The sequence below is a fragment of the Ornithorhynchus anatinus genome, chromosome 8 (assembly GCF_004115215.2).
Source record: "Ornithorhynchus anatinus isolate Pmale09 chromosome 8, mOrnAna1.pri.v4, whole genome shotgun sequence".
NCBI classification, from domain to species: domain Eukaryota; kingdom Metazoa; phylum Chordata; class Mammalia; order Monotremata; family Ornithorhynchidae; genus Ornithorhynchus; species Ornithorhynchus anatinus.
The window spans coordinates 14,376,713-14,396,646 of record NC_041735.1 but is presented as its reverse complement, the minus strand read 5'-3'; the positions used below and the strand labels follow the sequence as shown (position 1 = coordinate 14,396,646).

Here is a 19,934-nt window from a genome sequence, read left to right as displayed (position 1 = left end):
TTCTTCATTCAACCTCTCTCCCATCCCCACTCTATTGTGTGTGTGTGTGTATATATATATATAGTATATATCTGTAATTTATTTTTCTATTTATATTAAGGTCTCTCTCCTCTTCTAGACTGTGAGCTCATTGTGGGCAGGAATGTATCTGTTCTTATTTTGTACTCTCCCAAGCGCTTAGTACAGTGCTTTGCACACAGTAAGCGCTCAATAATATGGTTGAATGAATGAATGAAAGCTTATTTCAGTATTTTCTACCTTGACATATTAATATCAACATATGTGCCTAATATGAACAGAGCACTGTACTTAAATACTTGGAAGAGTTCAAAATCATTAGAAGACAGCATGATCCCTTCCCTCAAGGAGTTTGACATTCCAAGAAATTCTTCCTTAAGTCTAACCCAAATCGCTTACGTTTTAATTTGTCAGTTGGATGGATGTGGAAGCTTAACTGGTCAGCACATGCCTCACAAAAATCCTTCATATACTTGAAGGCAGTAACTCAAGCACACTTCAAACTTTTCTTCTCCAGTTCTTTCAGTTCTTCCTCACAGGATCTGTTTTCCATCATTTTGATTATTTTAGTCCTTCTCTTTTACTCACCTCCTATTTTCCCACATTATTCTTAAAAGGCAGTGACGACAGTGCTATAATGCATAGCAGAATGCTGCCAGAATACACACTGATCCTGGACAGCAGACTATCACAGTATTCCACCAGTTCCTATATTTAGGCAATGACCATTATAACAATATCTAGAGATGTTTCAACAAGTGTCCTGTGCCAGTACAATGCAATGTAGTGGGAGTAAAAGAATATTTTCCTTTAGCTTTACCTCTAGACCACCCTGCTAGAACACAGTTATGAGAAGCAGCATGGCCTAGTGGAAAAAGCATGGGCTTGGGAGTCAGAGGATCAAGATTCTAATCCTAGTTCTGCCAATTGCTCTGCCAATTTTTTGCTGTGTGACCTTGGGCAAGTCACTTAACTTCTCTGTGCCTGAGTTTCCTCAACTGTAAAATAAGAATCCAATTCCTGTTCTCTCTCCTACTTAAGACTGTGAGCCCCCATGAGGGACATGGACTGTGTCCAACCTAATTAATTTGTACCAATCCTAGCACTTAAAACAATGTTTGACACATAGTAAGTGCTTAGCAAGTACCAAAACACAAACAATTACTCTTTTATTGAGCTTTTTAGATATACTGAACAAGATGACACTCCAAAATGTACCACTGTCATCTCAAAAAAATAAAAGATTTGAGCTTACTGCTTCTTCTCATGCTGAAGAAGAGTTTGAAATCCCAAGAACACATAGGTTCCTTGAAGATGGGGATTTAGTCTACCAACTCTATTGTACTGTACTGTCCCAAGCACTTAGCATGATGCTCTACACACAGTAAGCACTCAATAAATACCATTCATTGATGGATTGGTGTTTCCATAACCTTAACATTGGTGTTAAAAGGAAAAGTGAAAAAAAAAACCTAAAGAGAAATACTTTTACAAGTTCCTTGCTGCAGAAAAAAAATTAGGCCAACAAAACTGTCTCATAAGCAATCTTTTATGGAAATCATCCACCTGGCCTCAGTGGCTTTTATTTCTGAAGAATAATAAAATAGGGTTAAGTAGGGAAGTCCCACTTGTCCCCAACTCTTGTTAATTTTCGTTCAAAGCGTAAACTTCTAAACTGATTTAATGCATCTTTAACTTATGCCATTTACCTGTTGCCCTACGGTTTCTATGAAAAGAGATTGGTTTCAGTCTTGTTTCTTATGGATGAAATATGCAATCCCTTTTCCATAGACTTCACTATTCTTACTGGCAGTATGAGCTGCAAGGTCGAGTGGTTCTGTCAGGTAAAATGGTCTTTTGTGACAATCTAGTTTATGAGAAGACCCTGAATTACCACATTCTGAAGCTAATTAGAGGTCACCAAGCTCAGATATTGCTAACATCTTTCACCATCACAAAATTCACTGAAGAAAATAACTCCAAACTTGATCTTTTTCTCAATCTATAATGTCAATCAAGCCCCTGTTGCCCTTCTAAGGCAATAAAGTCTATACTGAATAGCCCCCAAATAGCCAAATTATTTTGCTAGGAACTATTCCTATCAATAAAATATGTCTAAATATTTTATACTTTTAAACTAGGTCCCTCCCAGGATAGTTGACTAACAAATTCCCTACAAACTATTTATTCATATATTGTTGGAAAATATATAAAACACATGCACACTGGGTGGCAAAATTTGAGAAACAGGACAGGGAATATCAATGACACATGATCACTCCTAAAAATGCTTCTATCTTCTGATAAATTTTTAACATTCTATAGTTATCTTGAAAATAAATTTAAAACTGCCTGAAATATTTAAGCTTCTAGGAGAATGAATTAAAAAGTCAATTTTCCCTCTACTTGCTACAATTCAAATGCAGTCAAATAAATTAAGCTAATGTCTCCCACCTCAACCCCCAGTAACCTTTAAGAATTCCAGGTTGAAATCTAAGCATAAGTTCACTCTCTCTGGTATAACCTCATTATAACTTTATGTAGAGCTGCAGAAAGATGTAGCTCAAAATAGTTTCCAGCACTGGAAACAGAAAATTTAAGAAAAAAAAGAATGTATATGAAACAGTACACCTTACTACATAGAAAACACACATATCTCTGTGGCATTGTTGGATTAAAAGGCTGTGGAATTCCTTATTGAAAAAAAAATCTTTCAACAATCAAGATTGGTGACTGAAGTGCTTCCTATTCTGCTTATGTACACATATAAATGATAATAAAGGCACATTCTTTATCCCACTTTAATACAAAATTCTTAATTTTCTGTCATCTCTCTGGATATTAATCTTCAGGCACATACTTGATAAATTGACTGAACAAATGTTATAACTTCATATTTAAGGAGCAATATTTTCCCACTATTCCCATAAAATAAAACAAAAAAACCCCAAGCATTGAATTACAAAGGAAAACTTCTCTTTGGCTTTCTTCTTTGTAGAAATATAAGATTCCAGCTTCAATCTATTATTTTAGACCCAAATCTGACAGCATTTAGCCATCAACTCCAGAACAAAGGGAATTAAATGACCTGGTTTTGAATCCCCGTTCTTCCTCTTGCCTGCTGTGACTTCGGGCAAATCACTTAACTTCTCTGTGGCTCATCTGTAAAACTGGAATTTAATTTAGGATCCTTCATCCTTCTTAAGAGGGACTGTGTCCAACCTGATTATCTTGTATCTACCCCAGCACTTAGTAAAGGACTTGGTACATAGCAAACTGTTAACAAATAGCACTATTAGCAGCATTACATCATTCTTTACTGAGCAGTTAAGAGAAAGGGAGGCAAGGAATTGATGACTGAGGACAGCCTCAGTGACTTAGTCTCTGTCTCCAGCTTTCTGGTTGGCTCTAGATATCAATCTATTTCTGACTCAATAATTAGTAGTCTGGGGGGGGAGAGCAAGGAGATGGAGAGAAGGACAGTTCTCCTATCTGTCTCTTTCCATAGTTATTTATTGAAAAATCAACCCCCAACTCTATCCCATGCAAGACATAAAAGAAGTAATGATCCCTGCCTCAAGGCTTAGGAGTCATAAAAAGCCCTAAAATTATTTGGATAATATAAAAAACCTAAGGACATAAGATTCTTTATGTGCAAAACCACAGCAGAAGACAAAATAAAAATAAAGGTTTTAATCCCCGCTATGATGGCTCATTCTTGCCATGTGAGTGTTTCTGCACCATACTTTGATTTTGGGTTGTGCGTGTATGCTAGTTCTACTGAAACAACACGTGAGTTTTATGCCCTTACAAAAATACTGAAATAGACTCAAAATGTCTCAAGAATCTCTGAACAGAATAACTTCCCATAATTATTTCAACTCATTTATTTAGTTTAAGATCAATTTATCTAGCACCTGGGTGAATGTGGGGCTGTGAAGATCATCTGATTCAATTAGAGTTGTTTGGTTCCCCGGGGAGAGAGGATGTATTGCTTTTCCTTGTCTGGCATTTTGTGATAGTGTGTATCAGTCGCATGAGAGGAAAAGAAAACTGCCTGGTGCGGTTAAGAACAGTGGATCAAGTGAGCTGGAAGAGTTGTTTGTTTCCCAGTCCCTTTGTTTTAAAATTTCTATGAAACAGTCTGAACAAGGTTTGTCAGAATCCTCCATTTGATCTCAGAATTAAGGCAAAGTTTTTAGAGGCAACTTTCTTTCATCTAGTAGCAATCCAAATTCCCCTTTCAGGGTCACAGAGTTAGCTCTCTACAGTACAAGTTCTAAATAGAAATATGGCACTGAGCCAATATGATCTTTCTAGGCAGTCACACTGGGTGGCAACTCCTAGTAAATTGGGGGGCCTGAATGATGAGTCAATCAATGATTTTTATTAAGTGCTTATTGTGTGCAGAGAGTTGTACTATGCCCTTGGGAGAGTATGATAAAGTAGGCCTCTAAACTGTAAATTCCTTGTGGGCAGGAAGTGTGTCTACCAACTCTGTTGAATTTTAACCTAAGAAGTGCTTAGTACAGTGATCTGCACACAGTAAGTGCTCAATAAATACCATGATTGACAGGATCCCTGCTGTTAAGCAGCTTACAGCTAGCAGATGAAGTTTGGTGCATTCATTATGTGCAAAAATACTAAAGATCAATCTCTCACTCTAGACCGTAACCTCATTACGGGCAGGGAATATGTCTGCTAATGAAGCAGCATGGCATAGTGGATAGAGCACAGGCCTGGGAGTCAGAAGGTCTTGCGTTCTAATCCGGGCTCTGCCACTTGTCTGCTGTGCAACCTTGGGCAAGTCAATTCACTTCTTTGTAAACTGCCCCTCAGTTACTCATCCTGGGGATCGAGACTGTGAGCCCCACGTGGGACAGAGACTCTGTCCAACACAACCTTTTAGTATCCACCCCAGCGCTTAGCCTGGCATATAGTAAGTGCTTAAATACCATAATACTAATTATTATTAATCATTAATTCTGTTGTATTCGCCCATGTGCTTAGAACAGTGCTCTGCACTCAGTGTCAATAAATACCATTGATTGATTGATTTCATTGGTGGGGAAATAAACCTGGGGTAGCAATGGCCAATAAATAGCAAAAGGAATTTTATCATATTTTCTTTCTTTTTTTTCCAAACTGTTATGTAGGCCACCTGTTGTAGTACCCACTAAAGCAATCTGGCTTCTCCATATCCCCTTCCTTCTGCTCCACCCCAAGCACATCTTTGTGTTGGGGCGACCACAGGTAACCATCCAAACCAAAGTGTTCCTTTGAAGAAAACCTTCCAGTGTCTCCCCAGGTGTGCAGCCATGGCCTTGTGTCTCCAGGCTGGCAACAGTGACTATGACTTTATCTGATAATGAACTAGATAATAACTTCTTGTAGTAGCAATTGCTTACTATGTGCCAAGCACCATGCTAAGCACGGAGTCTTGTCTTTTGCTGTCGAGTCTTCTCTGACTCATAGTGATGCGATGGACACATCTCTCCCAGAACACCCCAACTCCATCTGCAATCATTATGGAAGATCCATAGAGTTTTCTTGGTCAAAATATGGAAGTGCTTTACCATTGCCTCCTTTCAGGCAAAGAATTTGAGTATTGCAAACCCCTTGACTCTCTCCCATGCCACTGTTGCCCAGCCCAGATGGATTTTGACTTGTAGCAGATTGCTTTCCACTCGCTAGCCACTGCCCAAGCTAGGAATGGAATGGGTAGGCTTCTGCTTGACTCTCCTTCTCATAGTCAAGACTGGTAGAGTACCAGAAACTCTCCAGGTGCGACCCTGGGAGAGGTGAGCACGGAGTAGATACCTGATAATCAGGTAGGACACAGTCCCTGTCCCACTTGAGGGTCATGATATAAGTATGAGGGAGAGTAGGTACTGAATCCCTATTTTATGCCTGTAAAGAGAAGATAAGTGACAGAGCCAGGATTAGAACCCTGGTCCTCTGACTCCCAAGCTCATGTTCTTTCCAGGCAGCCATGCTGAGGGCAATGTTTCTTATGTCAACTACCTCGTCCCATGTACTGCAAATATTATGGGATTCGCTACCACCTATGCCAGGCTGCAGGGGTACTCCTGTGTTCTGTGTCTAATTTTCTAACATTGTCTTTATCAACTTCAAAGGGATTTATCTAAACAACACAGGGAAAGCAGAAAATAAAAATGTATATTTAAAATATACTGTCCTGAGAATGAGCCTATATTTTAAAAGTGCTTCAAGTTTTGTTGAATATATTCTCTTCTGCATTAAAAAGGAATATATCTGATGTCATTCTGTCAAAAGCCCGAATACCTAGGTGACTGTGACAATGTGGACTCTATTTTCCCATTTCTATAACTTTAAAAGGCTGAATTTCATGCTGATAATAATAGTAATTATAGTATTGTTAAGTGTTTACTATGTGCCAGGGACATAAATGCTGGGGTAGATACAAGCAAATCAGGTTGGACATAGTCCCCTTCCCACGTGGGGCTCACAGTCTTAATTTCCATTTTACTGATGAGGGAACTGAGGCACAGTGAAGTGACTTGCCCAAGGTCATACAGCAGACACGATAGCCAAAAGAGGTTATGTTCCTTCCTCCCAAGTGATGAGCTTTTTTCCTAAAAGAAAAAAATTGGGCTCATTAAAAAGGGCCTATATTAGAAAGCTGATGATCTGAACCTGGGACAGCTGGATGACAAGTTATCCCCATCAAACACTGTGGGTAATTCACTAAGTTAAGTGTGAGTCTGGCCAAGATATTCAAATCCAGTTATTTTCATTCATCTAATCTTTTGATTCTCTGCCCCAAAACTGGTCCCAAGTGGCTGATCATCTTGACACTGAACTAAACAATAAACTTGTATTCATTAAAAATGTCATTTAGAACAAAATTAATAGGCTGAAGCCCAAAACATATTTGCAGGCCACCGTGAAACCACTCTGAGGTGCCATTTAGATAGCCTCATCTTGAAACAGTAAAAGTTTTATCCTAATAATTGTGGTATTTTAAGTGCTTACTATGTGCCAAGCGCTGTATTAAGCACTGGGGTAGATACAAGATAATTAAGAACCATGAGGAGAGAGAACAGATATTAAGAATCCCCATTTTGCAAATGAGGGAATGGAGGCACAGAGAGGATAAGTGACTTCCCCAAGGTCACACAGCAGAAATGTGGCAGAGCCAGGATTACAACCCAGGTCCTCTTAGTCCCAGCCCTGTGCTCTTTCCACTTAGCCCTGCTGCTCATGTTACTTTAATTCTGGGCTAACCCCTCTGCTTTAACTCACCCCCAAATAATTTATCTATTGTATTAAATTGCATGATGATGATGTTGATATTTATTAAATGCTTACTATGTGCAGAGCACTGTTCTAAGCGCTGGGGGAGATACAGGGTAATCAGGTTGTCCTACATGAGGCTCACAGTCTTAGGCCCCATTTTCCAGATGAGGTAACTGAGGCACAGAGAAGTTAAGTGACTTGCCCACAGTCACACAGCTGACAAGTGGCAGAGCTGGAATTCAAACCCATGACCTCTGACTCCCAAGCCCGGGCTCTTTCCACTGAACCACGCTGCTTCTCTAAGCGTGGAGAACTGACCCTAGTAATTCAGTGTAAAGTTGAAAGAAATGAACATACACAGGCCTTAATTGTTTTCAGTGGAAATTCCAGGGAATGCAGTGCAGATACCTCTGATAATGGGAACATGAAAAACTTAATAAATATCGACAGACACTAGACGGGGAACAAACACCTGAGGCTATAAAAAGATAAGGGGCAGGAAGAGACTGCTTTCAAGAACTGCCTTTTCCTTTTGCCACCACCAAACATTGCTGAGGCCCCTTCCAGAAACCATTTCCGTGATCGTCCTTACCTTCACCCATCTCATGGCCAGGCTGGAGCCTGAAGTAGACATTCTGAACTTTTTCTGTAGAAAAAGCTCACATTTCACATACACCCATGCACATGCCCCCAATTACTACAACAGGAAAGTGGCTTTGCAACTTTCCCACTTCTTGCACCTTCTTCCCAGCAGGCTTAAATCACTTTCAGAGAGCTCTTCTTGTCTGTAGGGTGGGATGAAATAAGTGAGGGGCTTTTTCTTCTTTTTTTTTCTTCTTTTTTATGTTTTGAACTGCTCAAAGCTGGCACTGTTTCTGGTTTTATTGAAATCTTGACTATTTCCCTAGGAGGATGCTGAAATGGTTTTGAATATTTTTAAAAGGATTATAGTCTGGGAGGGGCTTACGACAGAAGAGGGATGGGGATGAAAATAACAACAGAGAGACTAAAATGAAGATGCAGAGGCAGTGATAAAGAGAATGAAGTAATGCAGATCAGGAGGGGATAGTAGAAACAGTATAAGGAAAAGTAAAAGGGGAGAGGAAAGCAGGAGAGTGATAATATGGCAGAAGGGAAAAACTGAATGGAAGAAAGAAGAGCATAAGGAGTTGGAAAGAGAAGGTAAATGGAGATTGGATGAAAATGGGACCAGCTAGAGTAACTCTTCCAGAACACTAGGGGTTTAACTTTAATAGTTTAAAAGTTATTCACCTGGATTCCCCCCTATTTTGAAGGGAGTGCAAGTCCAAGTGTCTGTGGGCATAGAAAGTGTCCTAACATTACAGTAATAGTTTTTGGTGAGTGTTTCCAATCCTTTCACTCAATGCAGTACTGCATAACTGAACTTCTATCCCCTTCAAAGGTAGGGAGAGAAGTAAACACCAAGAACTGAGTGAACTAAACAAACACTAACTTTGATGACAACTCTACTCTCCCATATATTAGATTTTGAGGGAAGGAGAAAGGCTTAATGTTCTCCCAAGCATATTGACAAAGGAATAACCAACTACCCAGAAAACTGGCTTTTAGAAAGTTCTATTTAATTTCAAAATGTTTTCAACTCTAGCTAGTGATGCTTTTTCCACACTGATTCCCTTTGTTCTCATCTTTAAGTCAAAATAAAAAGGTAGATCAGATTTTAAAGAAAGTTATAAAATTTGCACTAGATCAGAGAAATTAAAACCTGGTGGGTTGATTTTCTACATCGACCAAGACAATTTGTAGAAGTGAGACAGGATTTCAAAGTGATCGCTGTTTTGTGTGTACGATCTTATCAATGTTATTAAAATAATTACTTCCTTTAGAGAGAGTTATCCGAACTGCGACCCTGGGGTCATTGGTAGCATAACAAAGATTTCAGGTGGCTCTCTCTGCCACTCCCTCAAGCATTCCCTAGTTTAAAGTCTTCAATTCTTTACCAAATACGTGGAATAAGATATTGGGAGCAACAGAAGGAAGAAATGAAAACAATAAGTGAGACGTTCAGGATGGTAGTTACACTTTTAACTGTATTGAATCAGTTATCTTTCTAGAGCATTTACTGTGTTCAGAGCACTGTACTATTTGGGAGAGTATGATACAATGGATCTGGTAGACATGGACCTGCCCCCAAGTAGTGTACAATCGAGTAGGGGAGACCTATATTAAAATAAATTACAAATAGGAGGAAAAACTTGAAAAATGTCCAGAAGTATATATGGCAGGGCCTATGGAATAGGGTGTGGCCCTCTAATTATTTCATGTGCCTGACTGTGACTATCAGGAAGATCCTAGTAGACATCATCATCACCATCATCACAATCACCATTACCGCTCTCCAGGGAGAGTTACTCCGAGAGAACAGGACTGAAAGAGTTTTTGTGCTAGAAAAATAGCACACGATTCTCAGAGTAATTATAGGTTATTGTATTTTAATGAAAAATTATATTTCTTTTTTTAAAAAAACCAACTTATGGTCCTAACGGCCTCCCTACCCATCTGTTTCTACTATTTCTCCTTTTCATATCTCTTTTCTACTCTTCTCTCTGGATCAGTGGGATGTGTTTAAGAGAAGCAGGGGGAGGCTTCAAGTCAGTAACGGTCACTTGGGTTCCCAACCAACGGTAGCACTGAGTTACAGCTGCTCATCTCCCACCCCCAGGCCAGGCCACCTGTTGGTAGGAAAGACATCCATCCTGGAGTCAACAAGGTGGATGCAGCAGCAGTGTGAAGGCTCCACACAATTTGAAACATTGGGAAGGCTGTGGCTAAAGGACTCAATGTTGTGAGGAGCGAGGAGCTCTGCTCCTCTAGCCACAGTGCCCTATTGCTTCTTTTGTTTCCTTTTTTAAAAAGATATATTTCTTTCTCCTTGTCTTTTAGTAGGAATCGTATTTATTAAGCACTTCCTGTGTGTAGAGCACTGGATTAAATTCTGGGAGAGAAGACACAGGTGGGAATTGATACAGTCCCTATCGTGTAGGGGGCTTGCAATGTAATCTTATGTTGTTTCTTTCCCTATACATCTGCTGCCAATTATTTTTTATGGTATTTATTGTTTATTATGTACCAGGCGCCGTACCAGGCAGTGGGGTAGAAACCAGATAATCAGATTGGACATAGTCCATGTCGATGTCCATGTCGCAAATGGGGCTCACAGTCTTAATTCCTATTTTACAGATGAGGTAACGGAGATACAGATAAGTTATTTGCTCAAGGTCACACAGCAGACGAGTGGCAGGGTTGGGATTAGAACCCCAGGCTTCTAGTTCTCAAACCCATACTCTTTCCCCTACTTTTGCTGTTTCTCTATTCAAATTTTGGATTGCTTCTCTATTCACTTAGTGGATTTTGACACCCTTTGGGGAATTAGTACCATATCTAATTCTCTTCTGTGTATATATGCTTAATACAGTGCTTTGCATGCAGTATAAATGCTTAGTAGATTATATCTGTTTCAACTTCATAGTACTTTCTTCAAAGAAGTCCACTCCACTAGTCTCCTTTAAAAATAAGCATGTGCTTAGTGACATATTCAACCTTTTAGTTCTGTATCTGCAACAAAAAAACATTTCCAAGCTAAAACCATGGAGGTTTTCAGAGGAGTTTCAGTGGCCATGGAAAATCTCAGCTACAGTTCCAAGAACTCTGCTCCCCTTCCTGGGCCTCTCTTGCTACCAGTAGAACTGGGATAAACAGGAAAGAGAGTCAGGGGATGAGTGAGAGACCTGATCAACAACTCGGGCTTCAGAGGAGCTACTCCTAACTGGAAATGTGGGCAGTGATCATGTCCATCAACCTTACTGTACTCACCCAATTGCTTAATGCAGTGCTCTGCCCACAGTAAGCACTCAAAAAATACAACTGATTGACTGAAAATGGTGCTGCACCCTGAAAATTCCACTACCATCCTCTGAATGGGTATCAGTGTCCTCAGGGAATCCACAAGCTGGTGAACCATCTGAATAACCATGGCTCGGACATTAGGGGTTGTCTGCTTCATCCGGGTGTAATGATGTTTCATAAAATGCAAGGCCCTGCTCTTGAGCCATTTCTACACTGTTATGCACCCTTGAGGGTGCTCAGTAAATTCCTTTTGACTGATTTGCTTCTACCAAATTACAGAGTAACATAACTCACGTCCATTAAAGAGGTAAATAACCTTAGCTGACCCTCTACCAAGGCAAAAAACGGTTAAGGGTTTAAATGAAAAAAGAAAAAACTGAACTGGGAATATGTAGAAAATGTTTGAGGAAAGTGAATTTCATCGCTAAACAGAAATACTTCATTTGATCTTACTACAGTTTTCTCCACCGACACAGAGTGGAGACAGAGACAGATACTGAGAGTTCTTGCACAGATCATCCAACTCAGCTAACTCTGACCAAGCTTTGGACATCAGAGTCTTAAATTCTTGCTCTGCCAACCTGAATCAATCAATTTAACTTTTCTCTGCCTCAGTGTGCCATCTTTAAAATAAACTTAATAATGTTTGTCACTTCCTTGCCCCATAGAAACTTGTCAAATGTGAAACTAAATTCATGGAGCTTTTATGTCAAAGGATCCTTTAAAAGTAGCTGCATGGAGAAACCCACTGGATTACCAACTCTAAAAACAGCATTATAAATCTTTTTTCACTCAATTTCTTCTCAATTGAATTTCACAATATTAATTAATTATTCTATGAAAATTTGGGAATCAGCAGAGGAGCTTGAGAGAGATGAAGGCTTTTTTGGTTCACAAGCCTTGAGTTTCCAAATCCCCCATGTTGCATTCATGGCCATGATTAATAGGATGATACAAGCAAAACTTCATCCTTTAATTCATAAATTTTCATTGGGGCACACAGACTACTGAGGGCACAGCCACCCCTTAGCTGTACAGCCATAAAGGCCAAAAAAAACACACAAAAAAACCAGAATACAGAAGATAACCTGAACACCAGGCAATCAGTAAGAAAGCAACCTTGCTAAGTATCCCCAGGCTTTGATTAATCTAAGAAGGGTTTTCTTTTATCATTTGTTTTGATTGCTGCTGTTTCTACTCACTCCATTCTGGAGTAGCTCATGTTTGTGTGTGTGTGTGTGTGTGTAGTGTACGCACATGTGCGCATGCACATATGAATGTAGGCAGGTGTAAAAGGCCAGTATATGAAAGGTTGGTATACAAAAGTACTAAGTGCTTAGTACAGTGCTCTGCACCAGTAAGTGCTCAATAAATGCCATCACTTGATAATTGCAGGTGATGTGGAGAGACCGAAGGGACACAGTTTCTAAGAAAAGTTGAAACTTTCTTCCCCAGTGGTTAGAACGTGGGACTGAGAATCAGGAAACCTGGGATCAGGTCGGCTCCTGTCAGTGATTTACTGTGGGACTTCGGCAGGTGACAACCTCTCTGAGCCATAAATTCCATTTCATAAAAATGGGATAAAAGGCATGCGGCTCCTTACCTCATAGGAATACCGTGAGAACCGATCAGAAAACTTTAAAGGGAAGGCACCCGTCAAATTCAAGTTCTTAATAAACAGGGTGTCTTGAAAACCACTGTGGGATTCCAGCCTAAGTGAGCCATTTCCACTCGGATTTCCAATTAGCTTGGATCATCCCCCTTGGCTGGAGTTATGTCCCCCAGTCCAACTCCACACACGGATGGTGGGGTCGTCTTTCAGAGAATTTAAAACGGCTCTGAGCTTCCTTGGGTCAAGAGCAGAGCAGGGGATGCCTACCCACCCCCTGGGGCTGGAGCTACATTTCGGAACTTCCTCTTTCTCAGAAAAGAAGCTCAGAGGGGGTGATCAGGTATCTAATCCCTCCTGCTCCACTGCATTTCAAGGAAGGGGGGTGGTAAATCTCACCCTCCTCCTGGGCCAGAAACAGCCAGATTAGGTTTCCCTTCTTCCACTACCGCTAATAATAGTAATGATAATGATGGTATTTGTTAAACGCTCACTGTGTACAAAGGACTGTTCTAAGCGCTGGAGGGGGGAGAGGGGATACAAGGTGATCAGGTTGTCCTACGTGGAGCTCAGTCTTCATCCCCATTTTACAGATCAGGTAACTGGGGCACAGAGAATAATAATAATAAGGATGGCATTTATTAAGCTCTTACTATGCGCAAAGCACTGTTCTAAGTGCTGGGGAGGATACAAGGTGATCAGGTTGTCCCACGTGAGGCTCACAGTCTTCATCCCCATTTTACAGATGAGGTAAACTGAGGCACAGAGAAGTGAAATGACTTGCCCAAAGTTACCCAGCTGACATGGGATTAGACCCCATGATCTCCGACTCCCAAGCCTGGGCTCTTTCCACTGAGCCATCGCTGCTTCTCCACTCCGGACTTCCCAAATAATGGGGGGGCTAGGGGGCGGGGGGAAGGGGACACCGTGGGTGAGGGACCCGCGCTTGGTCTGGAGAGAGCACCACCCCCCACCCCGTGCCAGGCGAGCAGGGGGTCGGAAAGGCTGGACCAGGGGCGCAGGTACCTGAGGAGGGAGGGAGGAAGAGGCCCCGAATGCAGTTTGGGTGGCAGGCTGGCATTAGCTGCTCACCTCCCTGACTGCAAAAGCTGCCCTCCCCACCCCCCCTCCGAGACACAGACACACACACAAAGAGACACACACACAGAGACACAGACATTCAAAGAGACACAGAACACCCAGAGACATAGACATACAGAGAGACACTGACACAGAGACACACAGACACACAGAGACACAGACACACAGAGACATAGACATACACAGAGACACTGACATACAGAGACACACAGACACAAACACACAGACACTGACATAGAGACACACAGACACAAACACACAGACACACACAGAGACATAGACATAGAGACACAAACACAAACACACAGACACACACAGAGACATAGACATAAACAGAGACACAGACACACACAGAGACATAGACATACAGAGAGACACAGACACACACAGAGACACAGACATACAGAGAGACACTGACACAGAGACGCACAGACACACACAGAGACACAGACACACAGAGACACAGACACACAGAGATATAGACATACACAGAGATATAGACATACACAGAGACACTGACATACACAGAGACACAGACACAAACACACAGACACACACAGAGACATAGACATACAGAGAGCCACAGACACTCACAGAGACACACAGACACACACAGAGACACAAAGACACAAAGACATAGACATACACAGAGACACTGACATACAGAGACACACAGACACAAACACACAGACACACACAGAGACATAGACATACACAGAGACACTGACATACAGAGACGCACAGACACAAACAGACACACCCAGAGACCTAGACATACACAGAGACACAGACACACACAGAGACCCAGACATACACAGAGACACAGACACTCACAGAGACACCCAGACACACCCAGAGATATAGACATACGCAGAGACCCTGACATACAAGGACACACAGACCCACACAGAGACATAGACATACACAGAGACACTGACATACAGAGACACACAGACCCACACAGAGACATAGACATACACAGAGACACTGACATACAGAGACGCGCGGACACAAACAGACACACCCAGAGACCTAGACATACACAGAGACACAGACACACACAGAGACCCAGACATACACAGAGACACAGACACTCACAGAGACACCCAGACACACCCAGAGATATAGACATACGCAGGGACCCTGACATACAGAGACACACAGAGCCACACAGAGACATAGCCATACACAGAGACACTGACACACAGACACACCCAGAGAAACGGCGACACAAGACATCCCAGGCCGGGGCTTGGACTCACTCTGGGGTGTTGATCCAGATGATGTCGAGATGGCAGTAGTAGACGCACTCCTTGTCCTTGTAGGTGTAGCAAGTGCAGCGCTTGGCCCTGGGCCGCGGCTCCGCCCCCGCGGGGTCCTCAACTTGCCGGGCCGGGCGGCCGGAGCCCCCGCCGCCCAGCGCTTCGCTCAGGGCTCCGCTCAGTGCTCCGGCCTCCGCCTCGCCGCCCAGCGCTTCGCTCAGGGCTCCGCTCAGTGCTCCGGCCTCCGCCTCGCCCTCCCGGTCTTCTCCGCCGCCGCCGCCGGGCTGGGGGCTCGGCCCCCCCGGCGAGAGCCCTGCAGGGCCGGGGACAGAAGGGGAGACCCTGCCATTTCAGGACCCGATTCCCCTGACCCCCTTTTTGCCCCTTTAATAATGATATTTGCCACGCGCTACGGGCCGAGCGCTGGGGGAGATGCCAGGTCATCGGCTTGTCCCACGTGGGGCTCCCCCTCCCAATTCCCATTTTACCGAGGAGGGGACGGAGCAGGCAAACGACTTGTCCCCAAGTCACACAGCTGAGCGGGGGCGGAGCCGGGATGGGAACCCACGAGCTCTGCCTCCCAAGCCCGGGCTGCCGCCACCAAGCCACGCTGCTTCCCTCTCTAACCCAACTCCCCCCAAACTTGCCCCAGTCGGCCAAGGGCCCCGGGCAGGCGCCAGGCTCCTTGGCGATTTAGTTCAGCGGCAGGGGTGGGGAAGGTCTCCGCCACCCAGCCCCCTCTCTCTCTCCCCAACCTCCTCTCCCCTCCCCCAACCCCCCCCCGCAAAAATCCCTAGCGTGAACCAGGCACAGCAGCTGTTTCGGCAGCCGAGCTGCTCTGCCCCCGCTCTACGCTGCTCTTCCCCGCTCTACGCTGCTCTGCCCCCCCATCTACGCTGCTCTGCCCCGCTCTACGCTGCTCTGCCCCCCATCTACGCTGCTCTGCCCCGCTCTACGCTGCTCTGCCCCCCATCTACGCTGCTCTGTCCCCCATCTTCGCTGCTCTGCCCCCCTCTACGCTGCTCTGCTCTACGCTGCTCTCCCCCCTCCCCCCACCATATGCTGCTCCGCTCTATGCTGCTCTGCTCCCCGCTCTACGCTGCTCCGCTCTACGCTGCTCCGCTCCCCCATCTACGCTGTTCTGTTCCGCTCTACGCTGCTCTGCTCCCCCAACTAGGCTGCTCTGCCCCGCTCTACGCTGCTCTGTCCCCCATCTTCGCTGTTCTGCCCCCCTCTACGCTGCTCTGCTCCCCGCTCTACGCTGCTCCGCTCTACGCTGCTCTGCCCCGCTCTACGCTGCCCCGCTCTACGCTGCTCCGCTCTACGCTGCTCTGCTCCCCCAACTAGGCTGCTCTGCCCCGCTCTACGCTGCTCTGCCCCGCTCTACGCTGCTCTGTCCCCCATCTTCGCTGCTGTGTCCCCCATCTTCGCTGCTCTGCCCCCCTCTACGCTGCTCTGCCCCGCTCTACGCTGCTCCGCTCCCCGCTCTACGCTGCTCTGCCCCGCTCTGCGCTCGTTGCCCCGCTCGGCTCTGCTGTGCGCCGTCGGTCCCCGCGCCGAACCCCGCTTCTCCTTTCGGGGACCCCCCCACCCCCACCCCGGCAGGACCGCCAGGACCCCCTCCTCCCCCGCCCCCTCTGTCCAGGGCGGAGAAAGGGGGAAACAGCCAAGCCTGTTACCTGCGGACGATGTCACCGTAAGTCCAAAGACGAACCAAAAGCCCAGCTCCATTAACACCAAATGAGGGGCTTGGGGCAGAGGGCTGGCGGCTGCGGGAAAATGGGCCGGCCTCCGGTCGGTCGGTCGGTCGGTCGATCGGTCGATCGGTCGGTCGGTCGGTCGGCAGCGGCGGAGCTGTGCACGGCTGCCTTGCGGCTCCAGATGTGGCCAGAGTCAGCCCCGGAAAGCGCCGGCCTTCGGGGCGCCCTCCGCCGAGAGCCAGCCCAGGAGGGAGCTGGACTTGTCATCGGGAGCCCGCAGGCTCCATTCCTCCCCGGCTGCTTCGCCTTCCTCTTCGCCTTTTCTGCCCCCCCGCCCCCGTCCTCTCCCCCAGGATGGGCTCTCAGAGAAGGGGATCCTCTGCTCTTAGAGGGCGGGGTGCCCGCCGACGCCTCCCTCCCTGATGGCAGCTGCCCTCGGCCTAGCGGGAGCCGGACGCTTTTCCAGGGTCCGGCATGGAGCGAGGCTAGTTCTGCACCCGGGAAAAAGGGGGCGGGGGGCAGAGGCAGCTGCCGGAAGGCCACACACACACACACACACTCACTCACTCACTCACTCCCTCCCACACTCACTCCCACACTCACACCCCCCACTCACTCACGACAACGACCGGTCCTGCCGCGTTCGACCATCACCGCTTCGCTCCGAATGGAAGCCTCCCCGTTCCCTGGGCCTACCAACGGGAGAAAGGTCAAAAGTGCTTCCCTTCAGGAGAGGAACTTCCCAACCGAAGGACGCATCTTGGTGGATGTCTGGAAAGCTTCACCCTGGAAAGGACGAGTTGGGATTACGCAACCCCTTTCGGTGGCGCTCAGAACACTCCACGCGCACCTTTGGGGTCGTCTCGGGACACAGACTGAGAGAAAGTGGACTCTGCTTATCATCAGCATCCTCAGTAATAACAATATTAATTGAGCCCCCTCCGTGATGGCGTTTACTAAGCACGGGCTACGTGCTAAATGCTACGGTTAGGAGATCAGACACAGTCCTTGTCCCGTTTGTCATCATTTTCGACAGTAGCAGCCTGAATCGAACCCCTACTTACTAGCATTTCCTAAGCACACACTATTAAGCACCGTGTTCCAAACGTTGTGGTTACCAGATTAGATGCGGAGCCGGGACCAGGCGAGCGAGGTTTTAGCTTCGTTTTAAAGATGAGGAAACTGAGTTCCAGAGAGGCCAAGTGATTGCCCAAGATTACAAAGGAGGCCAATGGCAGGGTGGGACTCAATCCTGAGTCTCTTGACTCGATCCTGTGCTTTTCCCACTAGATTCTCTTGCCAAAACACTGAAGGAGGCACTCAGGGAAATTCAGAAGAAGACTATGAATTCAGCATCTTACAATCTAAGAGACGTGTAAACAACATCAATCAGTCAATCGGCACACTCTGCTCCTTTAATGCCGACCTACTCTCTGCGCGTCAGTCCCAACTATCTCACTGCCGACCCCTTGCCCATATCGTCTCTCTGCCCTGGAACTCTCTCCTCCTTCATAACTGAGAGTCCACCACAATCTCCCTTCAAAGCCCTACTAAAATCACATCTTTTCCAAAGGATCTACCCTAACTAATCCTTTATTGCCCCTATTCTCTCTCTTATGCATTGTCTATGCACCTTGGCCTGTACCCCCTTAAGCATGTGATATTTGCCCCAGCCCCAGCCCCACTTATGTACATATCCTTATACTCTGCCATTTCTCCTATCTGTAATTTATTTTACTATATATGTCTCCTCTTCTAGAATGTAGAGGCCTTCCCAGACTAAGTACTTTATTTTTCCTATCTGCCCTCTCGTTCTACATCAGCTATGAATTAAGCTGTGTGCCCCTTAAGCACTTTGATACTCACCCCAGCCCCACAGTATTTATGGAGATATAATTATACTCTACTATTTTCTCTATCCCCAATCTCTCTTAAATGTCCATCTTCCCCTGTAAACTGTGAGCTCCTGGTGGGCTGGGGTCCAAGTGCTTAGTACAGTGCTCTGCACACAGTAAGCATTTAATAAATAGCTCTGATGGATTATTGAGTCCTTACGTAGTGAAGAGCACTCTTCTAAGCTCTTGGGAGAGTACAATACAGCAGAGTTGGTAGACAAGTTCCCTGCCCACAGTGAGTTTACATACTTGAGCTTACTAAGGAGTAAATAGAAACAATACCTCCTCTCAGAGAGCTTACAGACTAGTAGGGAAGAGAGACATTAAAATAAATTACACATAAGGGAAACAACCCACAACCCAGTATAAGGATATATATATTCAACCCCACAGCACTTACATACATATCCATAATTTAATAATAATAATGTTGGTATTTGTTAAGCGCTTACTATGTGCCGAGCACTGTTCTAAGCGCTGGGGTAGACACAGGGGAATCAGGTTGTCCCACGTGGGGCTCACAGTCTTAATCCTCATTTTACAGATGAGGTAACTGAGGCACCGAGAAGTTAAGTGACTTGCCTAAAGTCACACAGCTGACAAGTGGCCGAGCCGGGGTTCGAACCTATGACTTCTGACTCCAAAGCCCGTGCTCTTTCCACTGAGCCACACTGCTTCTCATTTATGATTCTATATTAATATCTTCTCCTCCTCTAGACTGTAAGCTCACTGTGTTTTGTGTCTGCTGGCTCTTTTACTGCACTCTCTGAAGGGCTTAGTACAGTGCTCTGTACCCAGTAAGTGCTCAATAAATATGATTGATTGATTGATTGATTGATTGATTATGTACATAAGTACTCTGTGAGGCAGAGTGGGATGAATGCCCAACCACTTGGGGATGGGGTTAAGTGCATGTGTGAGGCAGGAGAGAGGGAAAATAGGATTTGTGGGATGAGAGTTTAGGGAGATATTTTTGTAGGGTTTTGAAGATGGAGAGAGTGGTGATCTGTCAGGTACAAAAGGAGAGGAAGTTCCCAGCAGAAAGAAGGGTGTGAGCAAGGGGTCAAGATGGGTAAGGGGAGAGGAAAGGACACTGAGTAGGGATTGGAGGAGAGAAACATTTGGGTTGGGTTGTAGTGGGAGAGAAACAAGGATAAGTAAGTAGGAGAGAGCTGATTGAGTG

The 19,934-nt window shown here is 45.0% G+C and overlaps 1 protein-coding gene and 1 non-coding gene across 2 annotated transcripts in view; both read right to left on the bottom strand.

Annotated features, from left to right (window-relative positions):
• EDN3 (endothelin 3) overlaps nucleotides 1-17,591 on the bottom strand; it is a 28,724-nt gene extending 11,133 nt beyond the window's left edge. Inside the window, exons 1-2 of the mRNA XM_029070097.2 lie at nucleotides 16,836-17,591; nucleotides 15,157-15,469 (exon numbers count right to left, since the gene is read on the bottom strand). Coding sequence (XP_028925930.1) covers nucleotides 15,157-15,469; nucleotides 16,836-16,887 — 365 coding nt within the window. The 5' untranslated portion in view covers nucleotides 16,888-17,591. The remainder of the gene's footprint in view (nucleotides 1-15,156; nucleotides 15,470-16,835) is intronic.
• On the bottom strand, nucleotides 5,683-5,820 carry LOC114813952. Its single transcript, XR_003761696.1, has one exon. It is a non-coding gene; the product is annotated as a small nucleolar RNA SNORA7 (small nucleolar RNA).
• Nucleotides 17,592-19,934: the final 2,343 nt, after the last annotated feature.